At 50.7% G+C, this 24,819-nt stretch overlaps 1 protein-coding gene across 2 annotated transcripts in view; it reads left to right on the forward strand.

Moving 5' to 3' along the window:
• Positions 1–24,819, forward strand: part of LARGE1 (LARGE xylosyl- and glucuronyltransferase 1) — a 525,674-nt gene that overhangs the window by 130,375 nt on the left and 370,480 nt on the right. For both annotated transcript variants that reach the window (XM_046013242.1, XM_046013243.1), the window contains exon 2: positions 5,212–5,399. In XM_046013242.1, coding sequence (XP_045869198.1) covers positions 5,294–5,399 — 106 coding nt within the window. In that variant the 5' untranslated portion in view covers positions 5,212–5,293. The remainder of the gene's footprint in view (positions 1–5,211; positions 5,400–24,819) is intronic.

Raw genomic sequence — 24,819 nt, forward strand, 5'->3', positions numbered from 1 at the left:
ATCGATAACCGGTTAGTTGCTCAATGCTTTAATAGAGTACAGGCCTCTCAGTGATGTGGCCTCGCATTCCCTGGGCTCTTGTTAAAATGCAGATTTTGATCTGTGGTGCTTGGAGGTGGCGGGGTGGTACCTGATGGCTTGCATTTCGGGCAAGAGAGGAGCTACGGCCACTGCTGGTTGGTTCAGGGACCATACTTCGGATGGAGATGGCTAAGTGTCAGCTCCGGGCTTGGCTGCTGGTCTCAGGCAGAAGCTGAAAACAAACACGAGAGGACCTGGGTCCTTGGTCCTCAAGGGGCTTTGGTGTAGTGAAGAGAAATTAATGCCAGGAAATGATTCAAAGATCGTGATGTATCAGGAATGTGCTCCTGACCGCCTTTGGAGTTTAGAACAAAGGGAGGAGCCCCTCCAGGTCTGGACTTGTCGGGAGATGTTCCGCTGAAGCAGCAAGGACTTGAAATTCCTCGGAAGGTCCCGCAGAGGAGGAAAGGCATGGCTGGAGAGTCAGGCTGTGCTTGAGAGGCTCGGGAAAGGTGGGAGGTGTAATAGTAGAAATAACGAAAAAACAAAGCTAACATCTAGGGAGGGTCTGCTGTGGGACCTGTACTGGAAGCTCAGGGAGGGCCAGCCCTGTGCCCTCTTAGGAACTAGGGCAGCATCTGGCAAGAAAGGTTCACTGGAGGCTCGGATGGCAGTGTGGAACTGATAGGATTCACCCGATCTTAAAGTTATAGTCGGAGACCCTACTCTGTTGCCTGCCCATAAGATGAGTTTGGCTCTCAAGGGTTTTGGCCATTAGGTTCTTTAGACTTTTTGTTTGTTTCTTTTGGGGATACTTAGATCTTTATTCCCTCTTCCTGTGCAGTATTTCTAGACAACTCATACATCTTGAACACCCATGAAAAATCGTTTGCTAATTAAAAGACAATCTCCAGGGGCGCCTGGCTGGCTCAGTTGGTGAAGCATGCGACTCTTGACGTTGGGGTTGCCCGTTCAAGCTCCACACTGAGCTTGTCCAAGTCCCTGGAGCTGACTTAAAAAAAGTTTAAAAAACAAAACAAAACAAAAAAACCAAGAACTGTCTCCAGTGTTGATCAGATCAACATTTGGAATGTGAGCTTCCGACTAGAGTCTCTCAAATGGTAGCTGGCCACCCCTGGAGGGTGTTTTCTCAACGAGGATCCTGCAGATTTTAAATCACTGCACCTCACATGCAAAGTGAAACTAACACACGTAGTCTTCACTGTCCGCACTGAAGTATTTTGGATCATGTGCAACATACCAAGAAGACGTGATAATTAAGTTTTTAAAATTTTTTTTAAAAGATTTTATTTATTTATTTGACAGAGAGAGATCACAACTAGGCAGAGAGGTAGGCAGAGAGAGAGGAGGAAGCAGGCTCCCCGCTGAGCAGAGAGCCCCATGCGGGACTCGATCCCAGGACCCTGAGATCATGACCTGAGCCGAAGGCAGAGGCTTTAACCCACTGAGCACCCCAGGCACCCCTAAATTTTTTTAAATTAAAATAGCCACACCTATTTTTTGTATAAAATCTGGGAAAAGTACGTATTTGTATATATTTACATTTAAATACTTGGAGATAACCCGTAACTTTTTTTTTTTTTTAAGATTTTATTTATTTATTTGACAGAGATCACAAGTAGGCAGAGAGGCAGGCAGAGAGAGAGAGGGGGAAGCAGACTCCCTCCTGAGAAGAGAGCCCCATGCAGGGCTCAATCCCAGGACCCTGGGATCATGACCTGAGCCGAAGGCAAAGGCTTAACCCAATGAGCCACCTAGGCGCCCCAACCTGTAACTTTCATACCTTTTCTTTGTATGTACAGTTTTATTTAGGTATTTATTCATGTATATACAGTGTATTACGTCGGACTGAAGGATACTTGTAATCACATTTTACTTTCAGCTGTGAACGCTGTTTTTGTGGCTTTAATTGATCACGATAATCTTTCTGGCTCATGCAGTGTTTTGCATAAATGTGAATTTCATTGGTTGAGACATATGGGAGAAGACAGATGGAGTAGTAGATGTTTTAGTAGGAGAAATTGACCAGCCTGGGCAAGGAATTGGGTGTTGGGTTTGAGGCAGGGGCATTTTAGCCATGACTCTTTGGCCCGTCTGTTCACCCAGGGGTCTCGTCTCCTTCTGACAAGGCGAGAGCAGGTTCCAGACTGTTTGCCCAGGTCATCCATCAACATTTGCCCGTGTGTGGGAGGTAATTTCCAGCCCACCTCTGGTTTCTTCCTTCCTTCCTTCTTGTGTTGATTCTGGTATTGATTTCCTAGAGTAGCTTCCAATAAAAATTGAGATTTTTCTTTAAAATGTGTTTTTAGTGCACAGAGGTGTCATTTAAAAGTCAAATCCATGAAGGAATATTTTTTACCTGCTGGGTTTAATTTCAGACGCCAGTGTTATCATAAAATGCAAGCCACCCTAGACTCTGTTTTAAAACTTTGGGCGAATTATGCCAGTTGAAATTAACTTTTGCAGATGGAGCGAGGAAAAGAGGAAAATAAGTGTCTTAAAGAGTTTTTTAAAAATGCGTTTAAATATTAACGCCACTTGAGTTCAGCTCCATATAATATTCCTGCTTTCCCCTGAAATCCAAATTCACCAATAGCTTTCCAGTTTTTGTTCTATTGAACATTTTTTTTTTTTTTTTTTAATGAGAGCAAACAGTGGCAATATATTTGACTCTGGGAAGCAAATAATCACAAGACTCAACATGAAGGATTTAGGTTAGGCCAGAAGGAAAATGACCCCTGGCAAAGGTGGTTAGACTCAGTTCCTTAGGGAGAGGAGAGCCTGAGGTGTCGCTGCCATAGGTATGTATGACCTTTGGCTCATTGGTCTTTCGAGGCCTCGGTTTCTCATCCATTAAACAGGGATGCAAACTGGTTCCTACCTCATATGTTATTACTGCTAGTTGTCTTTGCTACTATTATTATAAGTGACCTGCGAAACAGAACAAGCCAGGGCGCCTGGGTGGCTCAGTGGGTTAAGCCTCTGCCTTCGGCTCAGGTCATGATCTCAGGGTCCTGGGATCGAGCCCCACATCAGGCTCTCTGCTCAGTGGTGAGCCTGCTTCCTCCTCTCTCTCTCTCTGCCTACTTGTGATCTCTCTCTGTCAAATAAATAAATAAATTCTTAAACAAAACAAAACAAAACCCACAAAGGACCATTTAACGTGGTGGTGTCTTCTAATGGAGATTCCCGCAGGGATGCTTCAGGCTGAGATCACCCGTTGCATGGTGATCTCTTTTCTCTGATCAGGGCTGCTCTACCCTCTGTCTCAGGAGGAGGTGGGGCTTACCCTGCCACGCGCCCCATCCATCTTTGCTGGGCACTTACTCAAGAGCTCTCTCACTTAAGACCCTCCGACGGAGAGTGCATTGCTTTGGAGAAACAAAAGGAAGCTTACCCAGTGACAGGGGGCTTGCCAATGTCACAGCTAGTGGGGTGTCGGACTGGATTTGAATCCAGATCTAACTGCATAGCCTCCTGTCCCCTGTTCCTCCTGCAAGATGGGTCTGTGTCGGGGCGATCCTCACCCATGGGCATCATTGTTGACTCACAGATTGTGTGAGGGGTTCGCTGCCCGCACTCCAGAATGAAAAACTTCCCAGGGCCGGAGGTGGGGAGACTTTACTCCAATCAGCATGCTTTGTTTAAAGCAATTTTGCTTGTTTGGTTTCCCTTGCTAGTCCACGCCCTCCAGCCCTGTGGTCTTTCATCTGTTTCAAAAGACGATTTAGAAAATCGTGTCAGGGTGGATCCATTAGGTGTTCATTGCCTGCAACTTGCTGAACACAGACTCCGGAAGCTTGGAAGGGCCGCCTTGGGTTAGGATCTGATCCCACTGATTGGTTCAACAGTTATTACCCAGCCTGCAGGTGACAGATGGTATGCCCAGTCTTGGGGAGTGCATGGTGAGTGGACAGGGTGTCTGTCTCCCAGAAACCCCCAGGCTGGTGGGGAGGACAGGTGGTTCAACCAGACCATCATCCCATGGGGTTCAAGGGTTATGGCAGAGGGAAGGACATACTATGGGAACACCCAGAGGGACACCCAAACCAGCAATTTCATGGACATCCGTCCTCTGGGGGTGGGAAGCCATGTGTCGCTGCCGCAGGGGTGGGTTCTGCTCCTTTTGGGAAGCTCCTAACGTGGACTCCTCGTTTTGCCTGCAGCCAGTGTGACTTCAAAGAGAGGAGATAGGTGGAAATGAAATTGCGTGGTCTGTTGGTTTTTAAATTCCTTTATAAGGCTCATGGCTGCCGGTCAGATCCCTGGGTGGAAGATTCTGGGCCTTAGCTGCAGGTGCATTGACTTCTCCCTCTTCCTCGGACATGTCTCAGCGAGTCTTCTGCATGGCCTGAGGACTGGCTCTCTGCAGGCTGGTGACAGGTTATCTGTTCCTCTCTGTCTTCTGCGCGTTTAATCATTCCCGTGCTTTTCTGAACATCTTCCTCCACATTCAAGGTGGAAGCTATTAAGAGTCCCTGAGGAGCATTTTTAGGTTATCGGCTAGGATCGGGATGTAGTTCCCTGCATGTGACCTTGCGGCCAAGCCAGCCTCCTCTCCTCTGAGTACGCCAGCAGGCAGCCCCCGGTGCCTTCCGCCGGCTCTCCGTGGCTCGAACTCGGGAACCCTTCTGCCCTCTTGACCTCCCGGGGATCGGTCAGCAACTTCCTTTGCCTTCCCACAGAGTTCCGTGCAATTCTCTGACCTCAGCATTTCTGGAGTTCCCGTGGATGTTTTATGTTGGTCTCTCTTGTTAGACTATGTTCTTTGACGCTAACCTGCATTCCTGTCGCTTTTGAAAACACAGCACCCGGTTAGAGCTTGGTACGTACAAGGCGCTAACTAAATGCATTTTTAGTAAGTGTGTGTGTTCAAGCTTCAGACGAATCTGCTCTAAAATACTTGCGTGCGTGTGTGTGTGTGCATGCAAGAGAGAGAGGGAAGGGGGGAGGGAGACATGTCATAGTTGTCACCATCCTTTATTTACTAAGGAGCTGTCGTGGTTCTGGTAGATGGAAGACTGCAGCATCGTCTCTTGGGCTAGAAGGTCAGCAGGAAGTCGCCAAGGAGCCAGATACTTTCAGGATCTCTGGGATGCCTCTCCCTTGCGATTTTCATCCTTTTACAGCGCCGGGAGCTCAGCCCTTCCTCTTTGCTCTTCCTTTCAGAAAGTATTATGAGGGAGGCTGAGGACCCCGTGCTCCGGGCAGAGAAGCGGCGCTGGGATTAGGGGTTGCCACTTCTGAGAGGATGCTGGGAATCTGCAGAGGGAGACGGAAATTCCTGGCTGCCTCGCTGACCGTTCTCTGCATCCCAGCCATCACCTGGCTTTACCTGTTCGCCGGGAGCTTGGAAGGTAAGAAGGCGGCTTTGCATAGGGTGGGGCGGGGAGGGAAGACAGAGGACACGGGCTGTCCTGGAGTCGTCGGAAAGCCCCTCCGGGTCATCTGATCCCAGCTTGTCATCACGCGGAGCAGGAGGAGATGGGTGCCCTCTTGCACGCAGGTGCGGACTGAGACTTGCTAGGTTTGCACGGGTGGTGGGAGGTGTCGGTAGGGAGGAGAACAGAATGCAAACAAAAGCAAAACAAAAGGTGCACCTGCGTCCAGTGGCATGGTGGGAGGGGACACCCCGGTCAGAGACCAGCTCTGCACGTCGATCCTTGTGCCGATGAGGGGTGGGATGTTGGGGCCCCGGAAGGATTACTCCCCTGTTCATGGAACCAGATGTTTTGTTCATTCTGAGGTTTGTGCCTTTACTCATACATTGAACCTTTTGTTGTCACCATTGCTACGGCTCGTGTTGAACCCCTCTGCTGGGCCAGGAGTGGGGAAGGCGGTGGTCCAGATCTGGTTGGGCACGGTGCCCTAGAGGCAGCAGATGGGTTAGCCCGGGGCCTCCACATGTAGGGCACCATGGGAGACGATTGTGGGAGCCGGGCAGGTGCAAGAGATACACAGCCACACCGACAGGCTGCTGTGGAAGAGCTGCCCTCCCCAAATAAAGAGAAACGAACGCCAGTCCCCGTCACTGTGCAGAAACCAGCAGAGGAGACCAGACTCGCCTTTCCTCCAGCCAGCAGTTTCCCGGGCCGTGTGCTGTTCCGCGGACCGGAGACGGTTTTCTGAGCTTCAGGGAGGGAACGGATGGCTGGGTTGAGGAGGACACTGTCTTTTTTTTTTTTTTTTAAAGATTATTTATTTATTTATTTGACACAGAGAGAGATCACAAGTAGGTAGAGAGGCAGGCAGAGAGAGAGGAGGAAGCAGGCTCCCTGCGGAGCAGAGAGCCCGATGCGGGGCTCGATCCCAGGACCCTGAGATCATGACCTGAGCCGAAGGCAGCGGCTTAATCCACTGAGCCACCCAGGCGCCCCAGGACACTGTCTTTTGATTTGCCCCCACAAGTGAGGTAAAAAGAAAAAAATCCCCAGTGAAGATCTATCTCAAGGAAGTCACTGCTGTGTTTTATTTTTCTCCAAAGATTTTACTGGTTCATTTTTAGAGAGAAAGAGAGGGAGGGAAGAGCAGAGGGGGAGGGGAGGGACAAGCAGACTCCATGCTGAGCGCAGAATCTACGTGGGGCTCAGCCCCACAACCCTGAGACCATGACCTGAGCCAAAATCGAGAGTCGGACACTCATCCCCCCATCCCCCTTTTCTTTTCCCAAACATTTTCATTTTTTAGAGAGGGAGTGAGAGTGTCACTACTGGATTTTTCAGCATTTCCTTTATGCATAATTTTATTGACAGCTCAGGCCGACCTTCTGAGTAGGAGTTCCACTTCCCTTTCTGAGGTCTGCTCAGCTGCATAGGATCGAGGTGGCACTGTGTGCTTACAGAGCAGGCAAGGGCCAGGGCCAGACCCTGTCACTTCCCTGTCCCATGCCTCCCCGGAGTAGAAGAGTTTCTATCTGATTCACTAAAATGGGGTAAATGATGCTGTGGCAGTGGGTCAGTAAGTTTTGGCAAAGAGATCAGAGGGAGGAAGGTGAGTTGCCCTTGATCCTTGAAGGGACCAAAGCAAGCATTATGCCAGGAACGGTGGAAGAGCCTTGGAAAAGAAGGTTGAGGGCGCCCGGTGCCGGTCCAGGGCTGGTACCGGGAAACACTGACTTTGCCAGTACAACTGGACGGGTACTGATCCTAATAGTATAAGAATAATAACAACAGTAACGAGGATGATCGTGTTTCAGGCATTGCTGCAGGCCAGGTTTGGTTGCAAGGATTTTGCATGCGTTGACTCTTTCTCGATGGTAATCCCATGTAGTTGGTAAAGAAGAGGATGGTGAGGCAGAAGTCCTGCAGTGATCTGTCCAAGGCCCCAGACCCAGTCAGGATGGATCTGGGTTATTGGACTCGGGATCTGGAGTTTCTAACTACAATGCCATGTTGTAGATGGGGACTTCAGTGAGGTCGCAGGCTTTGGTGAGGGTTTGACGAGGTGTCACATGACCTTTCTGGGAGGCTGTGAGCAGAATTTTGATTTGCGCTCATTGATGGATACCCAGCCCCAAATGAATTTGGCAACAAGGGAACCTGGGAACTGATGAAACCACTAAGTTCAAAGGTAGGACAAGTTTCAGGATGGGTTGGATCTAGAGGCTCCAATAATATTTTTTAGCTCAGTCTCCCTCCTTCCCTTTGCTCTTCTTTTCTCTGCCGTGGTTTCTTTCAGGCAGTTTTATCTACACAGAGGAAGCTTTAGCTTACAACTTGCCCTCACCAGTGCCTGTAGAAAGAGTTCCTTCTCCCCCTAATTGTGCAGTATTTCCTCTGATTGGATTATCCCTGGTCACATGTAGTCTAGAGACTATTCACTGCTGTTGGGGGAGGCTGTGAGCCCTGTGCCTATTTTTGGTCATAGGGTAGAGAAGGGGTCCTTAAAACACGTGGATTCAGAATGGGGGATGGGTGGCCCCCAAAAGTAAGTGGTGGAGTTTCCCAAAAAAGAGACTGGGAATTGATCTGTGGCATGGAGAATTCACACATAATCAACTGTGCCTAGCGATAGGTTGATATCAGCTAGAAGCCTGCTTTCCACCATCACGCTATCTGGGCTGGCTCTGGTGGATGGAGTGACCATGATCCTTGACTTTGAATGATTTTGTTAGACGGGCAGATAGATGACGGGAAATGGGGAGGATCGAGGCAATCATACTCTGAGGTGACCTGCACAGACCGGGTATAGGTGCCCTATTTATCAACATGATGCTTAATCATAAATCCTCCCCTTGGGACCGAATCACAAAAGACATCAAACAGGGGCTAGATGATGTGAGTACATTAACAGGTGTTCTGGCTAGAATGACAGAGGTAACCATTGTCTTTTATAGGGTTTCCATTAGTCCGTAGCCGGACCACAGCATTTGCCTCTGAATGCTGCACTTTGAGAACAGTCGAGACAAGTCAGCACATTTAGGAGAACTTAGGTGAATGGCAGTATCCATTCAAACCTTGTTATGTACGAAATAGTGGAAGGAATTGAGGCTGTTTACCTTGGAGAAGCAGAAGCTGCAACTGTACATGGTCAGCTTCAGCACGTGGTCACGGGGCTGTCACCTGAAAGAGAGATGGCCCCAGATCTATGGAGGACATGGCAGGGAGACAGCTCTCAAGGTCATCATAGTAAAGGATCACTCTGTCCAGGGCTGGAATGAGCCGCCCTGAGAGTTAGGGAAACACCTAACATGAGAGGTGTGTGTGCAGAAGTACAGGGTGTTGCGGGGGGAGCGCTCAGCGTCGGATGACCTGCCTGATCCATCCTAACCCAGAGTTCGGAGACTCTAGAAAAGGCCGAGTCTTCACTGGGAGACAAAGGGTACCTCGTCGCAGCCCCGGCCAGTTGCCGGCAGACATCCGTGCATTTCCAGAAGAGCCCGTGGAGACAGTCTTTTCTCTGTAGTTGAACATAACAACTTCGCAAACAATTTATTGACACCCTTGAGTTTTCTGTTTCAAGGCAGGTGGAGCCATAAATCAGGGACAGAGTCACTGCCTGCATTCATGGAAATGCTGTTTATACTTTATGTGAGTTTATTTATTTTTCAACCCTGTTTAATTTCAGGGGATCGCTCGGAGATGCCGATGCCCCCAGCATAACGTTTGGGAGTTAGATTGCCTGCAGCAGCAAGAGACATTGAGATCACCTTAGATGGGGCGGGGGTGGCGTGGGGGAGGGTCACAGGCCCCCAGATCAGCTGAGCCACAGTAGCTGGGTGGCTAGGGATACTGTCACCGCTCTTTCTAGGCCTTCATCTCCTGCTGCATGAAGTGACATAAAACTGAAGGTCATCTGTGGGAGTTGTTAGGGCACTAACATTCTAGAAGTTTTCTGTGCTAAGCATGTGATGTGAATGATTTAGAAATGACCAGAATTTTCCCCAGTTAATGGGAAATATATCCAGAAGAGGGAATGGGCTTCCTGGGATTTTCTCCTGAGTGTGGAATCAGGGTCAGTGCAAAGAAGTTACCGGGAATCAGGCCTTGTCTCAATATGAGAAGGAGCTCCTTTTGCGAGAAGTAGACTTCCCAGGCCTTAGAGTTATGCTCTGGGACAGTGAGGAGATGTCCCTGCTCAGAGCTCTTTGTCGGAGGCCAAGTGACTGTCAGTTATGGGTACTGCTCAGGGGTATGTTTTTGCTGGTACTTCAACCCCCAGGTTCCTAAGCCCTACTTCCTTCATTTCTTCTCCAATCCACCTTTCCTCCTCTAGCATCTCGGTGACCCTTCCCAGCTGCCCATCCTTCGTGCTCAAAGCGGTGAGTCTTTGCTTCAACCCTTGGGTCTCAGCTGAGCACATGGGCCCCTCACCCTTAACGATGTTGGCTTCCTGGGCCACATGTGTCCAAACTCCTTGTACTGTCTTTTCACACCTGCTTTACTTTACTTTTCATGTGTGTGTGTGTGTGTGTTTTCTAATCACATGTCTTCACAAGTGAGTACCAGTGTCAGGAAGGAAGGGAGAGGTTCTCTTCTCTTCAGGCTTTCATCTCTAGAGGAGCCAGGAGAACTGTTGGTTGAATGAGTGAAGAGCGAAAAAGGCCTTCTTCTGGCTTAGAGGACTGATGACTCTCTCCGTTGCCTCCTGGATTCCCTCCAGACTCCTGATCCTGGCTTCGGTCTTTTCACAGGCATTTTCCCTTAGCTTGCAATTTGTCTTCACTCAGGTGAGCGCCTCACTGAACGCCCTGAGAAAACTTTTGTTTTCTTGCTTCTTGATGTTGGCTCTTTGCTCCTTCTGCCGAGTGTGCAGTTCTCTTTTTTTCCACCGCCCTTCCCCCCGTGCAGTTCTCTTTTTTTCCGCCGCCCTTCCCCCCAGCTGGCGTCTTCGATGCCCATGTTCAATGTCATTTTCTCCTAATGTCTGGTCCCGTGTGGAAGCTTCTCTGACAGCATTCATCAAGGGGTAGTTTGCTTGTTTGGGGTCTTTCTAGCCACTCGCTTTTGAGTTTGGGGACTGTTTCGCTCATCTTCACATTGTCAGAGTCTGGGCATCACGCTCAGTGGGTCCTCAGTGTGAATGTCCACTGGGAGGGAGTCTGGATATTGAAGGGACGCAGGAGTCACTACTGGGGCTCTGAGCATCTGTGATTTCGAGACCCCAGAATCCGGTTCCAGGAGCCTCCCCTTCCTTCTGGATGCGATATTCATTTTGGGACTTGAGGAAATTTCTGCTTTAACACACCTCCGTTTGAATTTAGATCGTGCTGATTACTGTCTACCAGAGTGCCCTTTTCTCGTGGGTACGTGACTTTCCTTTGCTGGGTGTGGTTCTTTCTCCTTGGGGCATCAAGGAGATGGTGTTCAGCTGTTACTGGATTACCAGCATGTGGAGAAAGCGTGCTTTTCCAACCATTGAGAAGATGGTTCACACATGCTGCCCTCCAAGAATTTATAACCAGCTCCGTGCAGACACTCGTTCCAGAAGCTCTCTGTGGTCAGGGAGGCCCACCAGCAGAGGGTGCAGGTGTTATTATTATTATTTTTAAAGATTTTATTTATTTGACAGACCAAGATCAAAAGTAGGCAGAGAGGCAGGCAGAGGAGGGGGGAAAGCAGGCTCCCCCTGATTAGAGAGCCTGATGCAGGGCTCGTTCCCAGGACCCTGGGATCATGATCCGAGCCGAAGGCAGAGGCTTTAACCCACGAGCCACCCAGGCACCCCATGTGCAGGTGTTATTTGAAAGGAAACATTCTTCCGAGGATGCAAAGTCCTGAACATTTAAAGCCCGTGTCGTGAATGGGTACAGGATATTAATTTCTGGACGGATTTCAGCCCAAACCCACATTCTCGTTCACTGTTCAGCCCGTCCTTATCACCGCAGAGTCCTCCTGAAATGAATGCTTTAAGAGTCGTCTTGATAAATTTGAACAAAAAGAAATGGGGTCCTGACATTGGACTGTTTTGAAGAGTTGCAGTGAGAACCAAGGAGTTGTAAGTTAAACATTTTCTTTGCTTTATCGCTGTGAGGGATCATGGGGCCCATGAACCGTGGAACAGGAGAGGGGGTGGGCAGGGAGGCTTTTCTCCAAGCAGAGCTTGTTCAGACACGACCCATTCCCCGGCCTCATGCTTGCATCCCTCGGCCCAGAGACTGCCGGATGCCGGTGAGCTCAGAGTGTGCAGGGAGCTAGTGAATAATTTGCTCAAGGTTTCAGTATCCCCTGAGGCTAGGCTCTGTGGCAGCTGTGTTGGCAGCCAAGCCATCCTGCCTTCCTGCCAATGGCCCACCAGATCCCTTAATAAGGGTATTACGGGGTCCGAGAACACAGGGTGCCGAATGCAAAATGAAACGGGAAGTGTATTATACAAGTTGTGTTCAATGTGTCAGAAATGAAGGGCTTTCCTGGCCAATGCTAACGAGCTGTTCGTAAGCTCCAGCGGAAGCCTGCAAAAAGCAGGGCGTGAGCGAGGCAGCGTGGAGGAGAGAGCCGAGGCCCAGGTGCAGGGGGCTGTACGCATCTCTGCTTCGCATTACCTGGGGCCTGGAAGCGTCTCTTGTAGCTCTTAGACTTTGAGGGTAGTTGAAACCTGTCACAGTTGTATCCAGGTGTGAGGTGGTTGCCAAGGTGATCTTGACTTTTGCACCAGGCTTTGATCCTGTAGCATCATCGGCGGTCCTGCTGGAGTAGAGCAAACGGTCCCGACAACACGTGGTCATTTGGCTGCACCTCCTGGAGGACCTCGTGGCTAGAACCTTGTACCAGGTGTTAGGAAACCCGATGTCTGCTAATGGCCACCTTCTATGCCTTTCCTGTGGCTGCGGTTACAAAGTCCCACACGTTCAGTGCTCAAAGGACCACGGATTTATTGTCTTACGGTTCTGGAGGTCAGAAGTCGACAGTCAGGTCTCATTAGGCTAAATCCAAATGCTGGCAGGGCTGGCTCCTTCCGGAGCCCTTCTCAAGGGCAGAAGTGGAGTTCCTTCAGATTCCTCTTGCTGACTCTCAGCTCTGCTGCTGGAAATTGTCCCCTCTCCTTCTGTGACTGTCGTCTTCTTAAAAGGAACCTTGGGAGTCCACTGGGCCCACTTGGAGAGTCCAGAATCATCATCAATCCATCTTATGATGGAATGCGATGCGAAGTTCCTTCTGCCACAGAAGGTAACAGATTCACGGGCTGTGGGGATTAGGACATGACCCGCTGGGGAGTCATTTGGCCCGCCCTCCACATGGCCCGGGTCCTATTCTCCGCATCCCCTCCCTCGTATTACTCTTTAGAGACAAAACAAAGAGGTGTTCCATCATCTCTTCTGTGGGTATCTTATCCTGCTCTAGGAGTTTCAGCTTCTATAATTTTAATACATAGAAACATCCAGCAGGAATTACTGCTCACAAAGAAGACATTGAATTCAGACGCGTGTGTTCAGACCATTTTAAACCATAATATCTTGTCTGTCACAGATGTTTAATCAATAATGATCGGTTAAGGTTTGCTGAAAAGGACAGGAACTTCTGCTCTTTGGGGGTGCTGGTCTTCAAGTGATTCTATTTTTTATCTCAAACGGCAATTTAACCAACGAAAGGGGCATTTCATTCAGAGAGACCTGTTGATGGTCTGTTAAGTAAAGTATTTGTACAACTCCTTTGGAATACAATTTGGTGTTACCACCGAAACCTGAACATACCCCGTGACCCATCGGTTCTGTCCCTAGCAGTATACCAGAGAGAGAATCTACGTATGTTTGCATTAAAAACATGTACAAGCATGGTCAAGTCAGCATTATTTCTAATAGCGCTAAAGAGGGAAATAGTGAAATGTAGAGCCATAGTACAGTAAACACGGAAAGAGTGGCATGGTTCTATAGCGAAGTACTACGGAGCGGTGAAAATGGATATTCTCATAGATGGCATTGAGCAAAAACCGTCGCAGAGGAGCACGTGTGCTGGCGGATTCCAATTCCGCAAATAGAAAACCCCATGAACGTTGATCTCGGGATAGAGTCTGGGTCCGGGACCGAAGGAAGACTCTGGGACACTGGCAGTTAACTTTTAAAAAAAAAAAAAATCTTTTAAAAAAAGATTTCATTTATTTATTTGACAGAGAGAGATCACAAGGAGGCAGAGAGGCAGGCAGAGAGAGAGGGAGAAGCAGGCTCCCGGCCGGGCAGAGAGCCCAATGCGGGGCTCGATCCCAGGACCCTGGGATCATGACTTGAGCCGAAGGCAGAGGCTTAACCCTCTGAGCCACCCAGGCGCCCAGCCATTAACTTTTTAACCTGTGATTCTACAGGTGGCCTCCCTAGGTGAGCATTCCTCAAATTTTTCATTTGTAATTCACTTTTCCGCATGTATTATTTTATTTAAAAACAACTGCACAACTCCTGATAGTTAACTGAATGGGAAGAGATTTTCGTGGGGTTTGCATTCTTTTCAGATGAGAAGAATTTTATTAACCTTTGGGATTTATGAATCTATGTCATTGTTTACCTTTGAAATTCAGATACTTTCTAAGCACGAAACTTTTCTTGGGGGATCTGTACTTGACACTTCTCTTTAACCACAGTTCCTTTTTTCCCCTCCTGATTGACCTCACATCTGGATACACAAGGCCCCAGTGGGGGTCGGATCACAGCACTGATGAGAGATCTGAAATTTGCTCATAAAACCCTAATCCTGAAAGAGTGTGTTCATGACTTTGAGACGGGATTAGTGTTCCCACCAGAACGCTGGCGATGGCAATATGGAAGTGATGGTGTTTCTTAGTATGGATACCAGACCACGCTGGATGAAAGTTTCTATCTGCATTCGTCACCCGACCTGCATCACCCTAAAACCTTTGTGCCTGAAAAAGACGATATTTATTATTATATTATTGTATATTATTATATGTAATATATATTATATATTATTCCGTGAAGACACGGAAGGGCGGTGTACTATTTAAACTGTAGCCACCATGGAAAGGAGAGCAGTTGCTAGCTACTGGTTAGTCAGACACTGGCTGCGTCTGGCCCACAGTTGTGTTGGGCTTGGGTGGTGCCTTGCTTTTACCATTTTCAGCCCGATTATTGAGCATTAACACTTGGGAGGTTGCACATAAAAATCGAGCTTTCTGGCTCTCGTTAACAACATGGAAAGATCTAGCAACGCGGACGCTCCTTCCATCCTGGTGGCCGTGGGCTGGAGCGGAGTCCTAGCGGTCCCTTTGCGTAGTGCACGAACACTCTAGCGTGTCACAGTGACCTTCCTGGTTGGTCCCCGCGTCGCTCTGTGTGCCGCTTTACTCAGAGCTGGACTGAGAAGAAAGGGCTCCTGGTCGTTCCCTGTTAACTCGTTGACCCTGGCTGGCTTGGTTAGACTTGGCATTTGGACTTCTGGCTACCTCTGTGCCACGTGCTGGGCGGGGGATGGGACCTGCAGGCTCTCCTGGCTCCCTCCAAACAGCTCCCCGCGTCTCCCGTTGGACGAGGAAGCCAAGGCTCAGGGCGTTGTGCTCCTTGGCCGGGGTCAGCCAGCTGGTAACTCAGGGAGCTGGCATTCGACCCCAGGCCTGGCTGGAAAAGGTCCCGCGTGCTGCTCACTCTCAGCGACTTGCAGATATAGAAATGTCTAGCAAAGGAGATTTTAAAGTCTGCATGCTCAGGTTCCTGACCTGGACAAGACAAAACCCCATCTTGGTCGAGAAGGCAGGCCATGTTCCATGGCTGGCGGGATTATTCTAAGCCAATATAAGCAGAGAATACGATTAGTCCTTCAGTGACGTTCGCATTTTGCCTCTGCCTTAGACTCCTACAGTTAAGAGCGGGAATGAATTTTCGGATTCCTCTCGGCAGCCCGACAACCGAAGCCGGTAAAACCTTTGGAAACCACTTCAGGTTTCCAGGGCGGGGGCTGACGGGGCGGTGAATGTGTCCCCGAGGGACGAGCAGCACTATTTAAATCTGACAGTGGACCTGGTACTTTGCACCACTGCAGGTCGGTTCCTCCCCGCAAGGCAAGGGGGGCATGACTGTAGCTCCCGTGTTTGTCGTGAAGGCTGAGCAAAGTCCCTGTTACAGAGATGGCGGGTCCATTTTCTTCCTCTTCTATTTTCCTGGAGTGTTGGAAGGCCATCCTGGGACAGATGCAAAAGATCACCCACCTGGTCCAAACAGGGCCCACGGAGGCCATGAAGTCTAGAGAAGTGGCCACGCTACGCTCCCAGCCTCTGCGGGGGGCCGGGGGGTGTAGTTGGAACCAATAGCCACTCAGACCATCTGTATCACCACGTGACATAGTTCTTCTTACCTCTTCATTTCCATTCTAGCAGAGACCACAGATGAAGGTCACATTTGTTCATTTTTCATCTGTCAACATTGTGTCCATCAGCACTCGCTGTGGGTGCTGGAAAGCAGGGGGAGGGGACGGGGACACTGAGATCTGTACCTGTGGTCATCCGTGCACCTGCAGCTGCTTGGGGACCCAGGGACCGTGTTTGGGGAAGGGAAGCTCTTGCACGCGGATGGCCTGTCGTGAGAGCATTTGACAAGGAACAGGGAGGAAAGGAACATCTTCCGAGGCCACGGTAAAGTCCCTCTGGAACAAGGTGGGTCTTCAGGGCTGTAGCTGAGCCCGCACCCTGCCGCTCATTTCCAGACCTGCCTTTAAACACTGTGTCCTCAGCCAAGAAGCTTAACCTCTCGGAGCCCAAATTGCTGCCTCTAAAATGGGGGTGCGGCTCCCTGTTTAACAGGGTTTTTGTGCAGGTGAGGAGTCCATTGTGCCTAACGCAGAGTTGATTCAGAGTCCTTTTGTGTTCAGCGTGTTTTTATATGCCGAATGTGCTCTCTGAAGAAAAAAAAAAAAGGAAAAAAAAAGAAAAATCACTTAGGGACTCAGCGGAGTTGAATGTTGGCGACCTTGCTGTTCCGGAACCCCAAGTCATCAGGATCCTCCTCTTTCCAGGGTGGTCCCCTTTGGCACTTGGTATTTGTCATTTTTGCTCCAGCAGAGGGCGCTGTGCGCCCCAGCTCCTGCCTCCGGGAATTCTCTTGCAGGAGCAGGTTCGGGGAGTTGAAGCTTGCCAGTGGGGTCAGAGGCAGGATCAGTAGGGAGCCAGGACGATGAGTAGCATGGTACTACTGAGTGGAAGCTATCTCCCCTACGTTTAACTGATCCTCCCACAGCTCAGTCAGGAAAGGGGGTGTTTCCCGAGATGGGCCACCGAGCTTTGGAGCCATTGGTGGGTCGTCCAAGAACTTTGAGTCATTCATTCGTTCAATGGACACGGGCACTGTTCTGGGACACTGGGGACCAGGCCTGTCCTCTTCTGTCCCAGAGTGACCTTTCTGGTGGTGGGGGGAAAGATGATTCGCAGATAGCTTCCTGCCCTGCTGAGTGGGGTAGATGCTACAAAGACAACTAAAATGTGGCGAGATGATGCTGAGGGCAGCAGGGGAGGGGAAGGGGCTATTTTAATAGGGCAGCGGGACAGGCCTCTCTGATGGGGGACGTTTCTGCAGAGCTGGGTGGAGAGGGGAGGGGCAGCATTTCAGGCGGAGGGAACAGCGGGAAGTGGAGGATGCTTGGCACCTCTGCAGAAGGGCAGGGAGAAATCAGGTGGCTGGGGAGGGAGTGTGGTGGGCCAAGTCTGGAGAGGCCGGCGGGGCCCCCACACTGGCCTTGGGGAGTGGGTCTTGGAGCTCTGTGCTCTGATGCCTTCATCGTCCTCGTCTCCTTGGGAAGCTTATTCTTTGGGACTCCCTTTGGCTGCTAAGGTCAGAGGAACCTGAGCGAGCATGTCCTCCTCCTGGAAGGATCTCTGGTTCCAGCATTGCCTGATGATCAGAACCACCTGGGGTATTTGTTGAACTTGTAGACTCCTGGCCCCTCCGGGGCCCTCAAAAAGAATACTGTTCCTGGGGGTTCTACAGTGGAGGTACCTGTGGTTTCAGAAAGTGTACTCGGTGAGCTTTCTCTTCTGCCAAGTCTGGCGAGTTGGACATGAGTCTAGGTCTTCCTCTTTTCTATGAACGTTCCCTTCTTCCCCTGGGAGGGTGATCTCAGCTCCCCTCCTCGACTTGTGGGCTCCAGGGCTTGGATTTGAGAAGGATCAGGTTGGTGAGGACAGCGCAGATGGAGGGCCTGCTGTGTGTCTTCCGCGGCCGCCCGGCTTTCCGCTTCATCTCTGACCTTGAAACCTTCGTCTGCACCCGCAGTTCCCGAGGGAGGGCTTACCTTCAAGCAATAGTGTTTGTGCTGCTGTTTGGCTTCTGGTGTTGGATGACCCCTCCCTTATGCAGAGGTCCCCCCCACTTTTTTTTTCTTTAATTTTAAAAATTTTTAAATTAAAAAAAATTTTTTTATTTTTAACGCAGAGTTTCCCTTCCCTATTTTGCAGAGTTGCTGCGTAGACTGGAGTAATGGTGGGCGTTGCTCGGAAGAGTGCCTGGCACGTGCCGAGTGCCGGATACATTGTTTTTCTTACTAGTATTCACCCTAATTTCTACACCCTTGCTTTTCTGTCATCCTTTTCAAAGCCTTTGCGTTTGGCACGGTACCCGGAATACAGTAGTTGTTCAATACGTGTTGACGTGCCCGAGATAGAAATACTGGCCCTTTATCTAATGAAGGTTTAGGTTCTTGTAATAACTCCTCTGTTCCTCAGAACAAATAAGGGAAGTCCTGATCTTCCCATTTTACAGATGAGGAAATGGAGGCCCCGGAAAGTTCAACCATTTGCTCAAGCTTCTAGAGCTAGCACGTGGGAGAGCTAAGGCCTAGCCCCGGGACGTCGGTGTTTGCCAAGATCCCGCCAAGATCCCTTCCATTCACCTCTTACTTAACTTAACGTGATTGTAGATCTTTCCTTTTTCTGTGAAGTTCCTCCCTTCCTGCTTCCTTGTCCGTGGAGATTGGGAAAAGCTCATCGTTTCCCCTTGTGTTGTAACTTTTCACGTGTTCTAGGAAAGCGTGCTGGACCAAAACTTCAAAGGTGGCAGAGAGCCCAGTTGTGTTAACCTTTCTTACTTTTCATGCCCTGGGGTTTCTTGGCCCCTTGGGCTTCTCTGCCCGTTGCCTCTGCCTTGTTGAAAGTTGGATCCATACTTCAGGGACAGATAAGGGTCAGGCTGTTCTAGAACAGTAGAGTTAAGTAGCCTGTACTTCCCCCCACCCGGAAACTGTGCCTGTGATTTATGCTCCGCAGCACGCAGTGCCTGGCTCCCTCGTGGGGGGGGGGGGGCATGCCGAGGTCTGGGACTGTTCAGACCCGTCCAAAAGTGAATGTAGGCGCTCCTCTATACCGCACGTGAGAGCCGGAGCTGAGGTGGCAGAGAGTGAGACAGGTCTGGGCAGAGCAGCATCTCACCCACGGCTTAATTTCATGTTTTGGATAAACACTCTGAGGTGAGTGGCGTGAAGGGGCGGACATGGAAGGATCTCAGAGAGTGAGTATTTATGCAATCTTTGTTTCCCCCTCACCACCTCTCTCGGTTTTAATAGAGCATCCTACCCTGTGGCTGGCTCTCTGAGCGGAAAGGGGTCTGCTTTTTCCCTTTGGTCCATTCCTCTGCCCTGAACGGTCTCTGAACTGCTTTCCAGATGCTTCCATGACAGGCAGTCGTCAGAAGGAGACCCTTGAGTTGCCTATTTTCTCAGCTGCCTCACTGATTCAGTTCCCAGGTGAAGTCTCGGGGCTTTTCAGATGCTGAGACCATCGCTTCCATCCGCCCTGCCTGCAGGACGATGGAAGTGTGTGCTGGTGAACATTGGCTCCATGGACTGTTCCCAGCACTTTCTTTTTGCAACCCCCTCTTAGGCAGGTTCTACCTTCATCATCCTCGTATAGATCGAGAGCAGGGTGTTAGGAGGCTTGGCCTGGGTCGCAGAGCCAGTGAGCACAGACCCAGCTTGTCTGGCCCAGAGCCTGCGCTCTTAACACATACATACACACGGCCTCTTGCTTCCCTGTCTTCCGCTATGGTCAGCAGAATGCCTGTGGGTCTTCCTTTGTGCAGGCACAGTACCAGCCACGGGGGAATGGGGGAATATGGTTTTCCAGGGCATGGGGTTGGTGTAGAAATTCAGAAGTCTGGTGTGATGAGAACACTGCACAAAGCCCAGTGGGCCGTGCATGGGCCACAGGTCAGAGAAGGACTTTACCAGGAAGTGACCCTGGAGCTGGGTGTTGAAAGGGTAGGAGGTATGCTCTGGCGATTTGTGAGAGCACTTTTGTCCTTTGGGAAGACACAGGAGGGAAACCACCAGGACAGGAAGGATTTGGAAGGTGTCTCCTCTTCCCCGTACATTGTCATGGCCCATCAGAAGAGCGTGCACCTGAACTTGAGGACAATAGGTGCGTCAGAATGGAAGGGGCATGGGGCTGTGCACACAGAAAGCGCTGGGTTTGAACTCTGTCTGCCATGCGGCAGCTGGGTAACCTCAGGCACGCCTCTCACCTTCTCTACACCTGTTTCTCCTGCATAAATGGGGACAGCACTACCTTCATCCAGATTTACTCAGAGCACTGAGTGTGAAGATTTACGTAGACCCCTGACGCATACTGGGCTCTTGGTGAATTGTAGCTACTCGTTTTATTTATTTTTTTAAAAGATTTTATTTATCTGTTTGACAGAGATCACAAGTAGGCGGAGAGGCAGGCAGAGAGAGAGAGGAGGAAGCAGGCTCCCCGCTGAGCAGAGAGACCGATGTGGGGCTCGATCCCAGGACCCTGAGATCATGACCTGAGCCGAGGGCAGAGGCTTTAACCCGCTGAGCCACCCAGGCACCCCTACTCATTTTATTTTTGACGAGATCATTTATTGATAAACTTCAGATCCATAATTGCAAATCAAATATAGTATAAATAAATCTCTTTGGCACATGTTGTTGCCCAGTAAATAGAAGGCAGAGGCTTCTTGTGCCTGCCGTGGGACTGGGTCGGCAGGGCCGAACTGGAAAAAGCACAAAAGGAGAATGGAGGGTGGTCAGGTGGATCGCCGAGGGTCCCCTGGCCAGTACGCGGTGGAGTCCGCTTTCGCATTCGGCCACCGCAGCCCCTCTGAGAGTCTGGCTGGGCTAGCACTCTTTCTCTTAGAGAAAATTAGGATCCAGGGAAGCGGAATGTCTGGTCCAGTCATTCAGGTCCGTGGCACCTAGAGTGGACTATCACAGGTAGCTACGTGGCAGGTCAGGGACTACTGTTTCCTAATCCGTAGGACGGACGTGATATGTATCTGCCCTGCCCACCTCGAAGTTGTCATGGAGATCGGATGAACTAGTCCGCCAAGAAAAGTAAGAAGTCTATAGACGTGAGCTGGCCCGACAAAGGATAGGCGGAATTTCACTACCAGTCAGTGCTGATTTCCCCCACCCCGAGTCCATGCCCATTTTCTTGGAATAAGGAAAGTGTTTGGAGGCTGTTTTTGGTCCACACAGGGATCTTAGGATAGTAGAAAGATGAAAGTGCCTCCTCCCTCTGAATACAGCCGAGGTCTGCAGGGTTAGAAGGTGGACGTGCTTTGTCCCAGAGCAGGATTTGGATGGTGGCGGCGAGGTGTGGCAGAGGTGGCCGGCTGGAGCTTTCTCCAGAGAGTGCCTCCAGGTCCTGGTGATGGGAAGGAGGGAGGCGTCGGGCAGACTCAGTGGCTGGGTTGGGCCCTCTTGATGGCAGAATGAGGATCTGACCACGACCACCCTCAAGCCGGTCACACCTGGGTGTTGGGACCCTGGAACCTGTGACACCCAGCAGTGAGGTGAGGTAGTATGCCAATGTCAGCCGTCTCTGCTGGGAAAAGGTTGTTTTATGGTAAGGCTGGGATGGCTTATTTCATTTCCGGTGTGAAGTAGACCCTGCATTTTCATACACATCGTGAAGCAAAGTGTGGTTGGAGCAAGGCAGAGGCACCCCAGGGGCTTCCGGAGGTGGTGCTGTCGCGGGAGCTAGGCTCGCAGGTGCACGGGTCTTGTATCCCCAGACTTGGTTCTAAGTGGGATTCTGCCGCTCACCAGCTGCATCGCCCGGGAGCAGTCCCGTGCTGTCTTGGACCCTCCGCTCCTCCTCAGCCTTTAGGGGATGGTCTGCCAGGTGACCTAATACGGGACAGGAGCCTCGCACGCATGGCGCCAGGCGTTCAGGGGTCCCTCAGCAGCTTTCAGCCCCATTTATGGGAAATAGGATCAGAAGGAACACAAGTAGTGTTTATCGAACCCTTACGTGTGCTCGGCACTCTTCTCTCCGGCTGACACAGATGCCCCCTTCCGTCCTCACCCCTGCCCCACAAAGTTGGTCTCGTAATTATCCCTGCGTGCAGGTGAGGGAGTGGAGGCACAGTGAGGTTAAGTTCCTTGCCCAAGGTCACTCTGCTGGGCAGTAAGGGAGGTGACCCCAGGGACCACACTTCAGTCACGGTGCTGTACGCTTTTGCACATGGTGGGGAACCCTGTTGTCCCTGCCCGACAGATGGGGAAACCAAGGCAGCTGGAGATCAGACACCCTACAGAAACAGCTTTGGGGCAGCCATTGGCACGTTTCTTCCTTGTGGATGGCTCATAGCTGAAGCTGGTTCTGTTGGGGCGCTCAGCAGCTGGAGGAGGAATTTTTCTGTCCCAAACAGCCTCCTGTAGAGGGGGTGGTATGGAACCAGGCTCCCGTCCTCTTCCTTTACGCCTCCTGGCTCTGGGCTTTGGAAAGGTTGGCTCTTTCCGGGGGTTATCTCAGGACCCAACCGTAGGGCTCCTTCTCCCATCCAGCCACAGTTCCAGGTGCTCCATGGGGCTGCCCAGTATCCCTGCTCCCCTGTAGTTCCTCCCCTGGGCTCCGCCCCTGCCTCTGCTTGTGGCTTAGTGAGAAGTGACCATCCTGGGGGTGTGGGAGGTGTGGGGGTGCTTCAGCTGGAATCGTGTTGTTCTGAGGACTCCAGCACCTCCCCCCCCCACTCCGTTCTGGGTTGGGTGTCCTCACTGGGTCCATGTTTCTATACTTGGTTCCAGCACAGTTGTGCATTTAGAAAAGCATTCTTTCCCCCAGACGTGCTGGCAGCCAGCCTCATGCCTGACATTGGCTCTCCCAGTGGCTGGATTTTCTGTGGGTCTTTGCATCCCCATCAGCCTGCAAGAGCCTTGAAGAGTCAAACTGACTTCAGGGCCTCTTGAAATTCCCTCAATGTGTCGCCCATGTTGGAGCTGTGATCTCTAGTTGCAGTGATGGTCCCAGATTGACCACTTATAAAAAAACGTCTTTTTTAACCTACCTGACGGAAGCCTATATCACTCTTTTTTTGTTTTTGTTTTAGTTTTTGTTTTTAAATCTGAGAGCTGGGACAAATTGGTCTCAGTACTTCGCAGTACTAGAGCATTTTTTTTTTTTTAAAGATTTTATTTATTTATTTGACAGAGAGGGAGATCACAAGTAGGCAGAGAGGCAGGCAGAGAGAGAGGAAGGGAAGCAGGCTCCCCACTGAGCAGAGAGCTGGATGTGGGGCTCCATCCCAGGACCCTGGGATCATGACCTGAGCTGAAAGCAGACACTTAATCGACTGAGTCACCAGGCATCCCCATTTGAAGGTTTTTTGGGTTAATGAAATGATTCCAGTTCCTTCTGTAAGACGTGGGCATAAACATTGTTCTGCACAAGGCCTGCCCTTCCGGATTGTCCACCACGATTTCACGGTTCCTAAACCCTGAAGCCTGGATGTCAGGTGGTGTGGCATTTGGGGAGACGGTTATCCTGAGACATGAGGAAAATTGACCCAGAGTTCGTGTGTGAGGTTTAGTAGGAAGTAGGGGAGGGATGCCCCCTATAACTGCCTTTTTAATGGCCCACTCCCCACCCCCCACCCCCCAAAGAACTCCCTTGAGAAAATCCCGATATTTGGAGCAGGGAAGACCTGCATCACTCCTGCTTCTTTGTGCATTTCTTTGTGCATGTGGAGGTCTCCTCGGGATGGCCAGCCGATTTTAGATTCTTCGTTTCCTACTCCTGTTTTCCTGTTAGGTGACGGAGGAGGTGATTATTAAGTATTGGGTGTATGTTTGATCCTCGACTGGGGTCCGAGAAAGACACAGATGAGGTTAAGGCATGGGCCCTGCCCTTAAGAAAACTTGTTCTGTTGTTAGTCTCAGGTGATAGTGACCTTTCTGAAGGTGGTCACTTCCCCGAGGACAGTGGATCCTTGGAAGAAAACAGACAAGGTGAAGGGACCATTGCTGCGGTGGGGGAGGGAGATGATAGGATGATCAGACGTGAAAATTTAAGTTTGGAGAGCAGCAATCTCTTTTGGAGGCCATGGCCTCCCAGTTACAATCCAGAGTAACTGTGAGAGGTATGTGCACCTGACTTTGAGAGTCCAGGAGGAAGGACACCTGACTCTCTGGTGACATCAAAGAAAGCTTTGCGAGGACTGTGCCTCTTGGGCTGCGTCTTGTGGAAGGACAAGGAGCAAGCCAAGGAGAGCAGAGTTGGAAGACCACACCCCAGCACACCAGCTGTCGTCGGTCAGTCATGAGATTGTGACGTGACGCGTGCTGTCTGCCGAGATCACCCAGCAATGGCACGTGTGGTCTCTGAGAGCAGTGTGTTTAACGATCGGTCCAGTGGTCTGAGTGGACAAGCAGAAATTACGCTGCAGACTGGTGTCGTGCGTGGCCTCCATTAGCAGGTTTCTGAATTAACTTCTGAGCCTTGCGGAAATCACGTCTTCAGATGGTCAGGGTGTCCCTTTCCGCTCCTGTATGGTATTTGTGGGATGCTGTCATCCCATCCCCTGCCTCCCCCCACGCCCCTATCTTTGGACCTCAGTGATTCTGTATTAATGGCAACGATTAAGCTGCCTCATCTCATCAGGGAGGAGATATTAATCTTCATCAGGCCCAGGGAGGAGCTGGATTTCTTTTTCTGTTCCTCCCTTCCCTCCCGGTTCTCCGCCTCCCCCCTCCCCCCATGGAGCTTGGCTGGGGCAAGGGGTGGGCGGGAGGTTGTTGCTCTAGGGTCTGCTCAGAATCTGGTTCCGCAGATGCATTTCAGGGGTCACTTCTCTGCTTCCCTCTCTTCGCCTCCCTGGATCGACACATTGCATGCGGTAATTGAAGACCACTCTGGGGATGGAGGGAAGGAAGATTGCTCCCTCCAGTGGGAACTCCCAGCTTCACTGTCCTCACTGCTGCTGGGGAACTTAGAACAGGGCAGAGCCAGAGCTGGAAGCTGCAGGCTGCTTGGTTAATGAAATCCCATGCAACCCTGGGATAAGTACGCCGGCACCTGCATGCCTGTGTCGTGCTCTGTTCCTGTGATCCACGCTGAGCTGAGGATCCTGGATGCCAGCGGCAGGGGCAGGAGGCAGAGAGCTTGAGGCCC

This window comes from Meles meles, chromosome 7, assembly GCF_922984935.1.
Source record: "Meles meles chromosome 7, mMelMel3.1 paternal haplotype, whole genome shotgun sequence".
In the NCBI taxonomy this organism is placed as follows: Eukaryota; Metazoa; Chordata; class Mammalia; order Carnivora; family Mustelidae; genus Meles; species Meles meles.